The sequence below is a fragment of the Oncorhynchus nerka genome, linkage group LG20 (genome assembly GCF_034236695.1).
Source record: "Oncorhynchus nerka isolate Pitt River linkage group LG20, Oner_Uvic_2.0, whole genome shotgun sequence".
NCBI lineage: Eukaryota > Metazoa > Chordata > Actinopteri > Salmoniformes > Salmonidae > Oncorhynchus > Oncorhynchus nerka.
In genome coordinates this window covers 37,052,395-37,069,175 of record NC_088415.1, presented here as the reverse complement: position 1 = coordinate 37,069,175, position 16,781 = coordinate 37,052,395, and the positions used below count along the sequence as shown (strand labels likewise).

At 45.4% G+C, this 16,781-nt stretch overlaps 2 protein-coding genes across 8 annotated transcripts in view; one reads left to right on the top strand and one right to left on the bottom strand.

Annotated features, from left to right (window-relative positions):
- LOC115102440 (rap guanine nucleotide exchange factor 3-like) overlaps positions 1 to 1,488 on the top strand; it is a 47,332-nt gene extending 45,844 nt beyond the window's left edge. For 6 of the 7 annotated variants that reach the window (XM_029622389.2, XM_029622393.2, XM_029622391.2 and 3 more), the window contains one exon: positions 49 to 1,488. In XM_029622389.2, the coding sequence (XP_029478249.1) occupies positions 49 to 167 (119 nt within the window). In that variant the 3' untranslated portion in view covers positions 168 to 1,488. Of the gene's footprint in view, positions 1 to 10 lie in introns of all 7 variants that reach the window. The other variant, XM_029622388.2, reaches the window with a different exon arrangement.
- Positions 1,489 to 1,511: 23 nt separating this feature from the next.
- Positions 1,512 to 16,781, bottom strand: part of LOC115102439 (integrin alpha-5-like) — a 53,937-nt gene continuing 38,667 nt past the window's right edge. Inside the window, exons 19-30 of the mRNA XM_029622386.1 lie at positions 15,590 to 15,657; positions 13,365 to 13,515; positions 12,908 to 13,000; positions 11,745 to 11,824; positions 11,449 to 11,529; positions 11,188 to 11,293; positions 9,422 to 9,580; positions 8,371 to 8,478; positions 6,127 to 6,240; positions 5,130 to 5,231; positions 4,819 to 4,941; positions 1,512 to 4,553 (exon numbers count right to left, since the gene is read on the bottom strand). Of these exons, the coding sequence (XP_029478246.1) occupies positions 4,470 to 4,553; positions 4,819 to 4,941; positions 5,130 to 5,231; positions 6,127 to 6,240; positions 8,371 to 8,478; positions 9,422 to 9,580; positions 11,188 to 11,293; positions 11,449 to 11,529; positions 11,745 to 11,824; positions 12,908 to 13,000; positions 13,365 to 13,515; positions 15,590 to 15,657 (1,269 nt within the window). The 3' untranslated portion in view covers positions 1,512 to 4,469. The remainder of the gene's footprint in view (positions 4,554 to 4,818; positions 4,942 to 5,129; positions 5,232 to 6,126; positions 6,241 to 8,370; positions 8,479 to 9,421; positions 9,581 to 11,187; positions 11,294 to 11,448; positions 11,530 to 11,744; positions 11,825 to 12,907; positions 13,001 to 13,364; positions 13,516 to 15,589; positions 15,658 to 16,781) is intronic.

The following is a 16,781-nucleotide window of genomic DNA, read 5'->3' as shown; positions in this document are numbered from 1 at the left end:
CTGTGTTTAGGTGTTAAGAAACAATCTCCCTCTTTGTCGCTTGTCCAGATTCTGAGCAGTCCCTCCCTCTCCGGAATCCCAGCAACATCCGCCACTATGTTCAGAACTTTGAAGTGATCGACAACCAGCGCAAACTGACACAACTGTCCAGGGGAATGGAGCGCTGAGTGCTGAACCAGACCAGTGTATAAGTACTGTATCTACATATCTCGGTGTATAAAGACTGTCTATAAGACAGCCTGTGAATAAGAGGTTGGCAGGGGAATACACACACCTCCATGGTCATACTAATCCACATGCAAGCTCTTCTATAGACGTGTGTGCATGTCCGGTGTCAAGAATGGAGGACTGTGGATGTTTCTGGGCTGTTCAGTATCACACAGAGCGCAGTCAAGAGAAGCAGCTGTTTGGACTGCTAATCAAGTGACTAGGACCTGAGGAGGGATCCAACTGGCAGTATCTAGTGACCCCTAGTGCCTTACCAGAGATGTTGCTGGTCCTGTGACTGCTGTCTCTGATACCACTACACTCCGGAGGAAGAAGTGCATATTTTTGGCATTAGTCATTATGTATACGATCATATGTATAGCAGACTATTTGTATGATAATCTTATGGTTTCACAAGTGCCATATACGGGTTGGGGCAAACGAGACGGTGTTGGCTGAGATTGTTGACAACATGTAAACTATATTTAGTCTCCAATGTTTTTTTGAAAACAAATGCATTTGCACAATGAGCACTTCTCTCAAATACATCGTTACAGTTGTTGGTTAGCTAGCTAGCGATTTTTTTTTGCTATATTAGCATAGATGTGACATCAGTCAAAACACCTCAAAACAAGACATGGTATCAAGAACAAGATAAAAACTAGTTGAAACGAGCCAACTACGATTCCCCACTGGCAGCTTCTTGTCATTGTTGCTAGCTATCTGGCCATCCTGAATCACAACACAGACTTCTGCCCCATTGATGCGAGTGCGTCGTTTTCATGACGTTGTTAGCTAACGCCTTGATCACACCGATAGTGTTATGCACAAAATAGGACGCAGCATCATCTGGATGTGTGCAACAAAGTTCAACATTCATCTTCTGCTACCATTTCTGTCAAGCCGTCCACGCATACAGTTTGGCGCTACGTTCGATAAATCCAACGTATGTACCACACTGAACGCACTGCAACTGCAACGCAATGCTGCAAGGCAAACGCAGCGTTCCATTTGAAATAAATGTACTTTCGGTGTACCAAATTGCCAAACAATGTTGGTGTGATCGAGGTGTAACCCGTCTACATAAGCACATACAGCAGAGCAGATATATGCTATAGCATGCAGTTATGGAGTGTTTGTTTTGACCTTTTTCCACTTTGTAATACAACTGTGTACAATAGTTTAGCAATCAGCTATGTTGCCAGAACGCATACACAAACGTGTAAAACATTTCATACCATGTACGTTTATTTTTTTCTAAATAAATTATTTTCCAAATGATGTGTATTCAATCAAAGCATGAGTTTGTAAAAAAAAATGTTTTTTTTTTTTTTTATTGGAAATGCAAACCATAAAATAAGATACAAATTATCACTGAAAGACTAACACCCCCCCAATATGAGGAGAGTCAATTTCACAACAAGCAATTATTTTTTATTGGATCTAAAAACATTCTCCTTGTCAGAAATATATTTACAACTTTTTGGTAAAAAGGAGAAAAAAATGATTAAAAAGGGGCTAGGATAAACCCAGTGTAGTCTCCTGCTTTAACCACAGAGGATTATGTTTAAAACATCCTCAACATATAAATAACCCTAGGTTGAAATGTTCAGTCTGGACACTAACGTCATACAAATACTGTTCAAAACAATTTTATATGTGTAAAATGAATCCACTGAGAGGCATTAGCAGTCTTTGCACCACGAGTCTGGATAAAGCTCTCTCATGAAAAGCCTAATCACAGAATGAAATCCCCATTATCATCCAGGGAGCATAGCAGATCAAAACAGATGTGTAACACTATGGCTGTGTTTAGATAGCTGATACAATTGAACTGCACATACATTATCACACAAGTAACATAGGCCAACTCGAGTTCAACTCAGAGGTTTGATGGAGGTCGTTATATATATGTATATATTTTTTTTTTACCACTGATATCTAAAATATCGATACTAAAGATTGGCTAGTTATAATGGTGGAGCAAAATGTAAGTGGTCAAAAATGGGAAAGACCTAGAGAGAAAAAATCTGACCATAACGCTCCGACCACGAGGAGAGTTTATGTATGGTTGATATCTCACACTCATCACCAGATGGTAGATACAATGGGTTTAGCGCAACTCCTCCGGAACAAAACCAAAGAAAATAACAAAAACTGAAACAACAAAAAAGGAAAACGATATTAACCAGAGTAAATAATATTGCACGTACAAACAAGATGATTTTTGTTCCCAATGCCCAGTTGCTATTCCTTTACAAGAGGCACAAACTGATTTTACAGTACAGACATGTATGTACATGCTCTCTATTGCATTAAATGAATAGCTACTCTGGTCCTAGCTGTCCTGAACAGCAGTCTCATCCTATCCTGAGCACAAATTGTAGTGGCGCGATGATCAGCATTACTGCTGGACAAGTCTACCCTTCTCTAGTGATGCAAGGGAGGAAGGAGCGGACTTAGCAAAGGGAAAGATCTCTCTGATTGACACGAAAAACATACACAGACAGGAGCATGTACACATGAAGTCACACGCAGTCCAACACACACACACACACACACACACACACACACAGACACACACACACACACAGTCACACACACACACACAGTCACACACACACACACACACCTCTCTCATGCACAGACTATTTATTTACATAAAAACATGACAAATAAATGAACCCCACATATTTTCAGTCCCTGGGTGAAGCTGCAGCATTGTGTTGGGAGTGCATTTGGTACTCATAGTCAGTTCTCTTTATCCATAAGGGCATCAAATAAAATAAAAAAAATCAACCAAAGTGAAGATGCTCGCAGCACACTAAGATCGAGGCCAAATGTGTAGGGACTGGACATTTGGCTGTTTCCCTGACACTCACATGGAATGAGCCCTGACCTGCTAGCAACCCACTCAGAATGTACTGCAACTTCCCTGATCTCTGTTGGCAACACACACGATAGGTATATATTGACTTTCAAGACATCATTACACACCAAGGCTGAGGATATACCTGGATGGCCTTTGCTTCAACCCAATTTCCATACTGCCTCTTGCAGCACAGGCAAAGTCTGGAAACCTTGCTTACAAGTCACCAGCCAGAGTTCTGGCAAAGCACCACACTGTTTCAAGCTGTTAGCGAGATCTATCTCACAGGCCCATGGTGGTGGATCCAGTCAAGTCCCAGACGACTTTGAGGCAATGCTTTCATTTTGTCACAACGAACATGGATCAACACGAGGTGATCGGTAAGAGTTCATGTCAAACTCGTGGGAAGATCAGTCGGTCAGTATCCTGTCTGTTTTTGCCATCTTGTTAGTCATCAGTAGATTTCCTTTGTGTGCAAAACAACTGAACCAAGCACTGCATGTCCACCACTCAGAAGCGGGCAGAAGCCATGTAGGTAGGTTTAGATAAAACAGAGGAGCCTGACAAACATTACTGGAGCACTTGGGCTGCACTTACATCCTACATAAAACATTAACAGACGAGACTGTAAAAAAATCTTTGGTAGAAATGTTCATAGGTAAAAAAGTCAAAGTGTAGAGAGTTTGGCAACATGATACAGACACAATCATCTGTCTCTGGGTAGAAACCCTGATCATGCAGTTTCCAGGTCTTTGGTGGGGAAAGTATCAGCTGTGATACTTTAATGCTACGAAAAGGAAGAGAGAGGTATTCACTCCCCTCGACACCAGAAGAAAGATGTGGCCATCCCGTTTGAAGCACTGAGCACATTTGTACTTTTTAGCACCAAAATGAAGGCAATTAAAAAGACTTAAACATTATTATCTTTCACAAGGATCCGAGATAATTAAAAGCTATTTTAAAAGATGTGGAGGGAGAAACCAAGCGTCGTCCTCCATCCTGGGCTTATCAAGGGCTCCCATTCTCCATCTTCTGTAGTCACTAGTCTTGGACTTCAACTCAAATAGGATCAGTAAGTCTCAGGCCTGTTTGTCTGACTGTGACACTGAAGCTCATCTTGGTGATCGACCCCAACCCCGACGACGACAAACAAAACAACACATATTAAATTAAAAACATTCATTTGGTTTGGAGTTCTTAGGGTTGTCTTCCTCTAGTGCAGTACAGTGGAGTTCCAGTGGTCTTTTCTCCTCCTCTTCCTCACTCTTCAACTGCAGTCTGATCCTCTCTGGACATTTAAATGAACCACGTTTCTCTGTTGCAATCATGTGGGTATCTAGGTTTCTTTGGTTCTTTGACAACAAAGTAGCTTGTTTTAATCCTTCTGTGGAGTTTAGGCCTCAGACGTAGCATGGGGCTTGAGTTGGGCCTTCTCCATAGCCGTGCCGTAGGGTAGCGACCTCTTGAAGAAGCCAAGCTGGGAGGGAGAAAGAAAAAAAGAGAAAAGGTTTGAACTGAATATAATATTTATAACATCGTCTCAAATCTTCATATGTCAATGAGGTTCTCGTCTCTCCAGACAGCCTTACATTTAGGCCTGGAGAAGGCTGAGCTAAGAGCAAGATGGAGTTTGGCCTGAGACTAATAAGTCTTAGTTATAAAGGCAAATCCGGGACGTTCTGAAGAGATGGAAACCACCCATTCTGCCTGATGTTAACATCAGCACCATCCTGACCACTCACTTTGTACAGGACGTAAATCACCAGTGCCAGCAGAAGAAGTCCAGCTAGTATGGCCAAGATGATGATCCACATTGGCACAGAGTACTGGCTGTCCGGCTTGTTCCACACCACCGGGGTCACCACCTGAGGAGGGGGCAGAGAATTAGTCATGACCACCACTTATACTATAATAGCCTCGATTCCAGGCTTCCTGCAGTTTCCCAACAGCGGAGTGATCTACAAAACTTTGACATACTGTATGGTAATGCATGACTAACAAAACAGTAACATAGAGAGGTTTGGTAACATGGGTGTATTGCACATAGACCTACCTTTTTAGATCCACTTGGTAGTTCCTTGGGTAAGATGGCATAGGGCATCTTGATCACACTGAATCTTGCCAGGCACTCAAGCACATACCCTTTGTATGCTCTCTGAGGATAGAAGCAAAACAACAGGAACTGGATCAGATTGGATATTCAATGTGATTCTGCAAATAATTAGTGTAGGAGTACTGGGAATTGCAGCTTGTATATGTGTTAGCGAGGCTAGTGTGGACTGGTAATGGGTGCACTTTCTCTTGTATGCAGTAGGTGGCGGTCGTGTGCTGCCCAGAGATGCAACTCTATTTCCAGACCGGCTGTCTCTCACAAAACCCCTCTGACATTCCAATCCTATGAGAAGCCACGACCACCAGCTAATGAATTTTCAATGCACTCACACATAGGCTTTGTGTGTAAGGCCTCTCACAACTGCTTCTGTGGACATATACCATCCAGCTCTAACTAGAACACTATAACACTACAGACACACACACACACACATACGACTATTGAAATTAGATTTGAATTATACTCTCTGTTAGCTACAACTTTCCCTTCATTTGGGCCAACTATTTGAGACACTGGCAGAGTTTAGCTCTGAGCTAGCATTAATACTGACATCTAGTCAATACAATCACATGTGTGAGTCTGACTGGACATTCATCTTTCACAGTCTTGAATTTGAGGTTTTGAGTGTTGATTTTTTCTTTGTAAGATGCTTAAGGGAATCATTCTGCTTATACTCAGCCAAACCATGACATGAGAAAATACACAGACGACAACGTGAACGGAGACAGTCCGTCTCATGCAATCAGTGCCAATGTCATCTGGCAGAAACATGCATCTACATGTGCAGTGGGTTTGAGAGGAGGCCAGTAGTTCTGTCGGGTTGGTTTTAATCTCTGCATCTGAACCTGACCAAGATCCACTCTTCAATCGCAATTTTAAAAAGGTATGTAGGGGAGCAATTGTATGCAGAGTGGTTGGTTTCATCTCCAGTCCCTACCTCGATGAAGGTCTCAGCCCAGATGCGTGAGCGCACTTTGAGGATGGCGCTGGTCCCCTTCTCCAGAAGACCAACGTCACACTGCAGCGTCCAGCATTCTACATTAGAGCAGGACTAGAGGGAGAGAGGGAGGGAGGAAGAGAGAGAGGGAGAATGAGGGTGGGAGGAAGAGAGAGAGAGAGAGAGAGAGAGAGAAGGAGGGAGGAGGAGAGAGAGTGGGTTAAGGCTTAACAAATTACATAAAATATGCCATCATTTGAGATATGCCATGCAATAACTGCTGTCCTCAGCAAGGAAAACCAAACAGCTACAAAACAAACTTAATTTGACATTCGGTCAGGCTTAACTTAACAGTAATTACTGTAAGTGCGTGAATTAAAACCTGACGTGAAGGTCAGTAGACAGGGAGGGGGTGGGTGGGAAGAGCAGTAAGGGCAATGTTAACTCTGGAGGCCAAATAAATAGAACAAAGAGGTCAATGTTATGATCCAATGCAGGGCTGCTTCCAATTAGAAAGATTGAGTGAATGTCATGAGACTGTAAAAATCCAGCATGCAGTCGACACTCAACATCATTGCCCAACCACCAGCTCCCTTTTCACAAGACTGTTAGAATACACAATCTTAATTAAATCCTCATAATGGTAGCTGGGCGCTTTGCATTGTAAACCTCCACAAACTGACTTTTAATGCTGGCGTGTTAGACAGACCACCCCGGCCGGATTGGGCGGTTTTGGTGGGCTTCCTGCGGGAGCGAATTAGTTTGCCTATTAAGCCAAGAGCCAAGGAGGGCAAACGAACGCAGGAGGAGAGGGTGTAGTACACAACCCAGTACCTACCCTACTGCCTGTAACCTCCCTCAGGGCCTTACAGTTAAGACTGGCTTAATAACGGCATTACAGTTACAGACAGGCAGACAGGCAGACAGGCAGACAGACAGACAGACAGACAGACAATTGTTTCCAAAATATTACACTTGATTAAAACTGGAGACTAACTGAGGCTGGGGGAGGCTAAGGGATTCTGGTAGGCCTGGGGAAATGGTCCATTTGGATATGGTAGAGCGCCAGATCCTCCCTAGTGGGGTGGCCGAGGTCAGGGGCAGGAGCTGGGAGGGAAGCTTCTGTTCCCACAATGAGTAGAACAGCAGTGACTGGCTATATAATAGACCTGCAGTGTGTGTGTGTTGAAGTGTACAATGGCAGCTACTGTGTGACATGAATGTAAACAATAATTCAATCTACATTTTCCTAGATTGTTCTAAAAGCCATTTAGAGACAAAGCTCACAGTGCTACTTCATTTACAGGTTTTCTAGGACAAGGCCAGACATAGCGAGGGGTCTCTCTCCTTTACCAGTCCCCTACTACAACCAGATTCAATCAAGGGCCTATACAACGGCATTATGCACAGCTCTGACCACTAACACACTTTCTCTTGAAACTTATTTTTTTAACAGAGACGTCTGTTCTTAGTTCCAACTCAGCATAGAAACTGAAGTGCTAAGAGTGAAACAAAGAATGGCGGCCTTTATAGAAACGTGTCATCGAGCAGGCTTGATAAACGAGGGGCGGTTAAGAGCGACAGGCGGGGGGGACAAAGACCTCTTTCACCACTCTGGGTAGTGACAGACCAATGAGGGGGAGAACAGAGGGAGAGCTACCTGTTCCTGGTGCTGGTTGGATCAATAGGGCCAGTGTGTGCCAGGGGCAGTGGTACTCACACTAACAACACCACGGAGTGGAAAATTAGAGGGCGGTCTGTGAACTAACCAGCGCATCATACCCCTGGTCCCACAGATCCCCCTATTTCCATGTCCCTACTGCCCCAGCTCCACCCTCCCAGTCTCCCTGCAGCCCTTTAATGTTAATCACCACAGCGGGACCACCACCACCCCACGCCCTCTGACCCCTTCCTCTCAATTACCTTATAACCTCATTAGTCAATCCCAGGAGGCTTTCCAATAGCAGGGCCAGAGCCACTGTCCCAGATCAATACATGCCATGGCTTCAGGCAACTCAGAGGAGCAGAGAGGCAGAGGTTCAACCCTCCAGCTCAGCTCTATTCCAAAGGAAAGTCTCTAGTCACTTCCATCCACTTGTCCTGTTTTGAACTATTTGAACTATTTGACAACATGAAATACCACCAGAGGCAACAACAAGCTCTACTCATCACACAAAAAGCCAGTTGCATTAATAGCACACTGTTCCAATAACTCTCCCCATCTGTCCTTGCTAAGGGCCTCACCAGGTTAGTGTGCTCAGCCAACTGGTCTCTGTGGACGTCTCTCCTCTCGATGTGGTGATCCTGGCCAGGCACAAGTAGGGGAGGCTGCTCTGTGGACGACTGCTGGAGCTGAGGAGACCGAGGGAAAGAACATACAACACCCATTAGGACAGAGACCTCACCCATGAGAGACGAGCAGACCACCCATTAGGTCAATACATTACAGACAGAAAGCTCACACATGGGAGACGAGCACACCGCCCTTTCTGTCAATATAGGGAGTGAAGTTAGTGACCCATCATTTTCCTTGTTATTAATCTAGTGAATGTGAGGTTTCATTCACATGGTTTCCCATAGAAACACACTGTAGTGCGCAAAGAAAATCAGATCACAGCTAAATGGGAAACCTCTCCGGCCTCATCTCAGCATCTGGCCATTTAGAAGTTTGAAGCGGAAACAAGCGACTACCCGAGAGTCATCGGTTCCCATGAAAAACCTGAGGCTTAAACCCTGCAGAAGGGGACCTAAATGTTAGAAGTTGAGTGAGTGTATCAGTACAGAAGAGGTTTGTCAAGCTGTGCTGAGCTGAGGGAAGTGCTGCTGAGAGATCAAAGTGTTAGTGGGGATGGTGTCCTGGGTGGGGCTGGTTAGGGCTGGCTGGGCAGGGAGGGTGGAGGTGGGTGTAGAGACTGTTAATCACACACTGAATTAGAACCTGTGGGACATCTTCACAGTGCCCGTCTCTCTGAAGTGTTCTAGCCTCACACAGATGTCTGTCAGCCTCATGTGAGTGTGTGTGTGTGTGTGTGTGTGTGTGTGTGTGTGTGTGTGTGTGTGTGTGTGTGTGTGTGTGTGTGTGTGTGTGTGTGTGTGTGTGTGTGTGTGTGTGTGTGTGTGTGTGTGTGTGTGTGTGTGTGTGTGTTGACCGAGCGAGACAATGAGTTCAAGATTTGCCGTACTCTTGCAAATGTGTAAACAACTTTTTGCAAACAGGTGTTAACATAAACATTAAAACATGAAAATAACTTTCCCCGTCATACATCAAAAGACATTCCAATGATTGATTGCTCACCTTGAGCTGCATGTAGTTGATGGAGTGGTTGGTGGTGCAGTTGAGGGGTCCCTCAGTAGAGATCTCCAGAGGGTAGAGGAGACCCTGGCCCTGAACACTGAGAGGACAACTGAGCTGAAACACTGTGTGGCTAATACCACTGGGGCCTTTGTTCACCAGCTGACAGACAGGAGAAATAACGAGAGAGAAAGGGAGAGAGACGGAAGGAAAGACGGAAAAGGAGAGCAATTAGTTAAAAGAATATTACAAGCATATACCCCCCCCCCCCCCCAGCTAGTCTTTGCTAAAAATTAACCCGACCCAGACTGACCCAGACTTCCAGGAAATGGCATGTTGGTGTGATGTCATCTAAACTTGAGCAGTGTTTTTCTGTGAACTGTGAAAGGTGGTCCGGTGTGATGTCTATCACGGGAGGTTGCCCTTACGAATTGCCCTTACGAATTGAGTTAGACCTGTAATGATGTGAAGCTCAAAACAAATCCCTGTGCTTCCTGGAATGTGTCTCTTCTCTTTCTTCTTTCTCATTTGACTTGTCTGCAGCCCCAGGAAGTAGTGTCTGGTCTGCTTTTACACAAAGGTAGTGTCTGGTCTGGTCTGCTTCTACACAAAGGTTAGTGTCTGGTCTGGTCTGCTTCTACACAAAGGTAGTGTCTGGTCTGGTCTGCATCTACACAAAGGTTAGTGTCTGGTCTGCTTTTTATTTTTAACCTTTATTTAACTAGGCAAGTCAGTTAAGAACAAATTATTATTTTCACTGACAGCCTAGGAACAGTGGGTTAACTACCTGTTCAGGGGCAGAACGACAGATTTGTACCTTGTCAGCTCGGGGATTTGAACTTGCAACCTCTCGGTTACTAGTCCAACGCTCTAACCACTAGGCTACCCTGCCACCCCATAGAACTCTCTGCCATACTACAACCTGATGAGTCTGCTGTATAGAACTCTCTGCCATACTACACCCTGATGCGTCTGCTGTATAGAACTCTCTGCCATACTACATCCGGATGAGTCTGCTGTATAGAACTCTCTGCCATACTACATCCTGATGCGTCTGCTGTATAGAACTCTCTGCCATACTACATCCTGATGAGTCTGCTGTATAGAACTCTCTGCCATACTACAACCTGATGAGTCTGCTGTATAGAACTCTCTGCCATACTACAACCTGATGAGTCTGCTGTATAGAACTCTCTGCCATACTACATCCTGATGAGTCTGCTGTATAGAACTCTCTGCCATACTACAACCTGATGAGTCTGCTGTATAGAACTCTCTGCCATACTACATCCTGATGCGTCTGCTGTATAGAACTCTCTGCCATACTACATCCTGATGAGTCTGCTGTATAGAACTCTCTGCCATACTACATCCTGATGAGTCTGCTGTATAGAACTCTCTGCCATACTACATCCTGATGAGTCTGCTGTATAGAACTCTCTGCCATACTACATCCTGATGAGTCTGCTGTATAGAACTCTCTGCCATACTGCAACCTGATGAGTCTGCTGTATAGAACTCTCTGCCATACTACATCCTGATGAGTCTGCTGTATAGAACTCTCTGCCATACTACATCCTGATGAGTCTGCTGTATAGAACTCTCTGCCCAGCCAGCTAGCAGCTATCCTCCTGGAGGGCCTCTGGCTCCTTTCATAGAAACATGTCCACTCACAGTTTGGCTGCATTCACCTTTGTCCATGCACTGAATGTCCCATTGGATCTTCCCAACCTAACCTTAATCCTAACCCCAACCCTTTAACTCCTTACCTCATAGACGTGTTGGACTGCAAGCCCGATGTCCTGCTCCACCTGGGGGCTCTTGGACACCTTCCAGTTGGGAGGAGGGAAGAAGACCTTGTCTGGCCGGGAGACTCTTCAAAAGAGAGGGAAAGGAAAGCATGAGACTGTGCGGGGAGAAAAATAAAACAACTTTTATGGAGTTGCAAAGGGTTTTTGCTCTGATGGGGGAAATCTAACACAGAGATTCCTCCCACCCCTGGACTTCTCTCTGACTTCCTCTGGACTCACCCTTGTAAAATAACATCGGCCTGGACAACCACCTCCAACCTGTAGGGAACCACCTCGCTGTGGGAATTATTCTCATTTTTACTGTGGAGGGAAAGCGAGAGAGGAAGAGAGGGTGATGAATCAGAGACAACACACCTCTGCAGCTATATGGTGATATTGGAGTACTGCGGTATGTTTGACGCTCTGCGTCCTACGAGTTTAGCCTTGAATTCATTTTGTCAGTGACACATAACACGTGTCCAGTTATAGGCCCGGCTCAAACGTATGCCTAGAGAGGCGATGGAACGGAGTCATACCTGCGGATCTGCAGCTCAAACTGAACCGTCTTCCGCGTGTCCTTCAGTCGCGGCACAGTGAAGCGCAGACCTGCCCACAGCTGCAGACGAGGAAAAGCAATGTGATCAGGGACAAGGGGTCGATGTCAACATGATGTGAGGCGAGAGAGTTCCAAATGTCTAAGGGGGATCATGCAACCAACATATCTAAAAAGCTAACCTTGTAAGGGCATTGGGAAACGTGTGCACTATTTTTGATACTATTTTGACACATACAGTACAGCGACGGTGAGTAGACTCTCTGTTATACAATCATAACAGCATAGCGGGGGCCAGAGTCCCCGAAAGGATAACAGTCCTGTCCTCTCTTTCGCTCTCCTCCCAACTGTTCTGTTGTCTTCAGGGGTCAATCTGTCAACCAGTCGGTACTCCCTGTCTGCCTGGCTGGCACATACACAGCTGTAATACACCTGGGCCTGCAGGTCCAGACAGTCTGGGACTTCCTGCTTACAGTGTTCTGTTTTGCTGCCCTTTATTTCAACTGGGATTTCATGCCCCTTTTGTTTTCCAGCTAGTTTAGAGCTTTTGCTGTTTAACTGTGTAGTGTGAGTGTGTATGGAACTGCAGATGTGCACTGTAGAAACAATTAGAACACTGCTCATAAACATTCTATGCCATTATGAATTATAACTAACGCAAAGTACAATACCCTCAGCACATTGGGTACTACAATGGCGGGATCTGTACTATATGTTTGTTGCACACTAAAGTTTTTACATTTTTGTTTACACTTTGAATACAACCATTCTATCAGAAAACCTTCTTAACCTCTCCACCAATGTCCACTTTACAGTCTTCCTCTGCAGTCAGACACAAGAGTATTGCTTACGAGTAGGGCCAGGACCATGTGACCTAACCAGAAAAAACTGCTCGCCCCATTCATAACCAATGCTCTTCAGAAAGGTCTTGGAGTAGAACCAGGCCCAAAGTTTATTTTTATGTCATGTGACCTTATTCTCATTCTGATGGAGACCAAGATGGCCGAAACAAACATCAATGATTTTTCACGCCAAGACCCAGAGCTGCTCCTGTTTTCCACCCATGTGACCTAACCAGGAAATACTCCTGACCCTTCTCATGACCAATCTTCAGAAGGGCAAACAGAACATGAATCCTTGACTTACGCTGGTGCCAGACTTCATAGGGTTGCCCAGGTCACAGCTGAGGTAGCGGGTCTGGTTCTCTGTCTCGTAGCTACAAGTTAGCTGGGTCAGGCTCTGGGGGGGGGAGAGAGAGAGAGAGAGAGAGACAGACAGAGACACAGACACAGACACAGACACAGACACAGAGAGACAGAGAGAGAGAGCAAGGAGAAAGAGTGCTGGTTTAGAACCATATACATTCATATGTGTTTATCATTGGTTAGAACACAACAAAGAAGAATCATAGATACAGGTCTACAGATCAAACACCAAGAACAAACATTTAGTTCCATTTTGTGATTTCATAACTTCCATAACAGCCCTGTTCCTTATAGATCTATCATCACAAGTCTTATGAGCCAATAGACTGTGACTCTTATATTACTTCACATCTAATAGTAGTGTTGGGTTCAGGTGAATGTTTAGTAGTTCCTCTCACCTCGTTATTGCGGGCTATACCGCTGTAGTCCGCTTCAGGAGGCAGCACCACGTACAGCTCAGCCTCGTAGGCCCCTCCTTCACCCTCGTTCCGAGCGTTGAAAGTCAAGGTCAGTGAGTTGTCGTCACCTAGGTACACTTCCTTCCGGTCCCTGAGGGCCCCAAAAAAACAGAAATTGATTACTAATCGGGTCAGACGTCAGGTCAAGAGGCGTCGGGTCTCCGTGTGTAAATAAGACTCTGGAGAGGTGGGAGAGGGTGCCATTATACTAGAGACAACTGTGAAGGCTGTGTGCACAGTGTATACAGTATAAAGCAGTGTCAGGTCACTAACGTACTTGCATGTTCTGTTGCTATAGCCTGATATCTGTGCTTCATCTCTCTCGAAATGGGACACAGCCCAAAACACATCACTTAGATTCATGTCAGGAAATTCCCTCTCCCCTCCCCTTCCCCTGCATCCCCCTCACACACAACTTTTCAAATGTAGCAACAAAGTCATACATGCGTTAGAGCACAGAATAGGAATGTAAAACACCTCCCCCTTCCACTCACTCCCTTTCTCCCTCCCCACATTTCTTCCTCCATCTCTCGCTCTCTTTCTGAACACAATGAGAGAGGAATTCCACACGAGGGCCACACAGACGCTTCTAATTAGAGCTGGACTCGTAAAACCAGGCAGAGAGAGAAAGCAACATGGACCATATTTCAAACACTGATCTTCTATTGGCCAACCAGTCAGCCAGCCTAGTCAGACTCCAACAGCCATCACGCTCTTTAAAGAAAACAAAAGGGATACATTGGAAGAACCCACAAAAACCTAAAACCTCTCCTAAGGGGCATTGGTGGTACAGGTTGTGTGCTTTGGCAGGAAAACAGAAGAAATATTTTGATGGATACAATGCTGGGAATTTCATGATTGACCCCTTGCCCCAAGCTACTATTAAACAAAGCATTTAAATGAATCATCACTATAGTCTGACTGCCAGAGGCAAGTAGTTCATGCATTATGATTTTCCTCAACTGAAATCCCTTATTTCATCCTGCTTGAATGCCCTTACAGACAAATGTACAAACACCTTCCTAATATTAAGTTGCACACCCTCCCTTCCATTTTGCCCTCAGAACAGCCTCAATTCGTCGGGGCATGGACTCTACAAGGTGTCAAAAGCATTCCACAGGGATGCTGGCCCATGTTGACTCCAATGCTTGACACAGTTTTGTCAAGTTGTCCGGATGTCCTTTGGGTGGTGGACCATTCTTGATACACATGGGAAACTGTTGAGCATGAAAAACGCAGCAGAGTACCATACCTCGTCCAAAGGCACTTAAATATTTTGCCTTGCCCGTTCACCCTCTGAATGGCACACACACACACACACACACACACACACACACACACATACATACACACACACACACACACACTCCATGTCTCAAATCATCTCAAGGCTTAAAAATCCTTCTTTAACCTGTCTCCTCCAGTTCATCTACACTGATTGAAGTGGGTTTAATAAGTGACATCAATAAGGGATCATAACTTTCACCTGGATTCACCTGGTCAGTCTATGTCAGGGAAAGAGCAGGTGTTCATAATGTTTTGTACACTCAGGGTACGTGATAGACTTTTACAATAGAGAAATGGAATTAGCGCACAAACAAATATGAACATGAGAGGGCAGAAAGAGAGCAAGGGGGCATGTTATTTTGGAGAAAAATGCCCACAGATTTCTCAAATCGAAGTATGGAGATGCTGTGAATACTACTTCAACAGAAGCTGATAGAAGGAGGCTAGAACTGGTTGGCACACACACACACACACACACACACACACACACACACACACACACACACACACACACACACACACACCTCCCTCTCCATACGTTCAAAACAAATCCCTTTCATCTCTCATGTCTCTTTCCCCGAGCTGCCTGACAACCAATCCTTGCACCTAGACCAGGGACCAGCGCTTCTTCCTGTTTCCAAAGCAGAATAGTATCTTCTGTGAGTGGAGCATTGTGGGTGTAATAACAGACTGGTCTGCTCTGCAAGCTAAACTAAACAAACGGGTGGAGCACGACACAGCTTTATTTATCCATCAGATCAGAACGACAACAAGGCCGACTCATCTGTATAGTTGGGTGAATAGTTCAACCGTTCATCATACACAGTAGATATATTCTCCTGATCTAGTGGCTTTCATGGGTGTTTGGAATAACTCACCCGTGCACCGCCAGCTTTAAGTCAGGAACACAAATGTTGTCTTCTCCACAGTCCAGCAGAATCTGGGCCTAGAGGAGGAAAGAGGAGGAGAGGAATAAGTTAAAGAGTGACAGAGCTTACACAGGATCCACAGTTCCCATTAAAATGAGGCCTACACGTCTTTCAGTTAGACTTAACATACAGAATTAGACACTTTGCTTTGGTGGTGAACATACAATGGAGTAATTGCAGCGGGATAGGACATGTCGTGCAGACCAGAATGACTAATACATTCCAGTCCGAGCCCCAACCACCCACCGCCCCCTGAGCAAAGTGTCATCACTACAGACCAAACACCTGTAATAATAACCCTGTTACACGCTCTTATCTTCTGGGGGAGGTTAGTGACTATGACCGTGTGTGATGACACAAACAACCCTAATTCAGCCCCGTGTCTGACTTCACGTCCTTTCAGAGAGAAATGGGCCGATAAGAAGGCAGGAGAAGCCGTCCGACTGTGTGTAGGGTGACAAAACCACCTCCATCATAGAGTGTCCGACTTCCCCTTCAGGAGAGGGGACGGAGGGACCAGCAGGCAGGAGCAGCGCCACAACGCAGCCCAGAGACAGGAGGACAAGAAGGAGAAGCGGTACGCCAGGAGGGCCTCTCTGGGGAGGCCAGCAGCTCTCTGTCCACGCATCCACCAGCGCCGCACACTGACGCCCACACCACTAGCGCTCTGCAGCGGACCACAAGCTAGCCACACGCGACGCCACCCAGCGCTCCGCATGCAGGACCATACATGAACCAGGGGGAGGGAGGGGCTGAAGCTGGTACAGAGACATGGGGGAGGAGGAGGGGGTAATCTAGAGGGCTAGAGGCTATGGTGGAAATAGTAGAAAGACATGAGCTAAGCAGTAAAGGGCTCCCAGTAACCACTGAATGTGTTTGTGTAGCAGGGAAAAGCCCAGGCTTGACGTAGGTAATAGTTGCCCCATGCGATTCCATCACAGTGTGATGATCATGATGACGACGAAGATAATAAATAGAAGTAGATTAGAAAGAGAGCGCACTGCCTCCCCTGTCATTACACAGCCGGGCTTTCTAATTTAAGACACCGGGGTAACCATAGTAACCACCAGCTCACTCACTCGGCCTCTTCAGCGTGTGCTGGCCTATATACAGACTCAGTCAATCAGGGTAAAAGCTATTT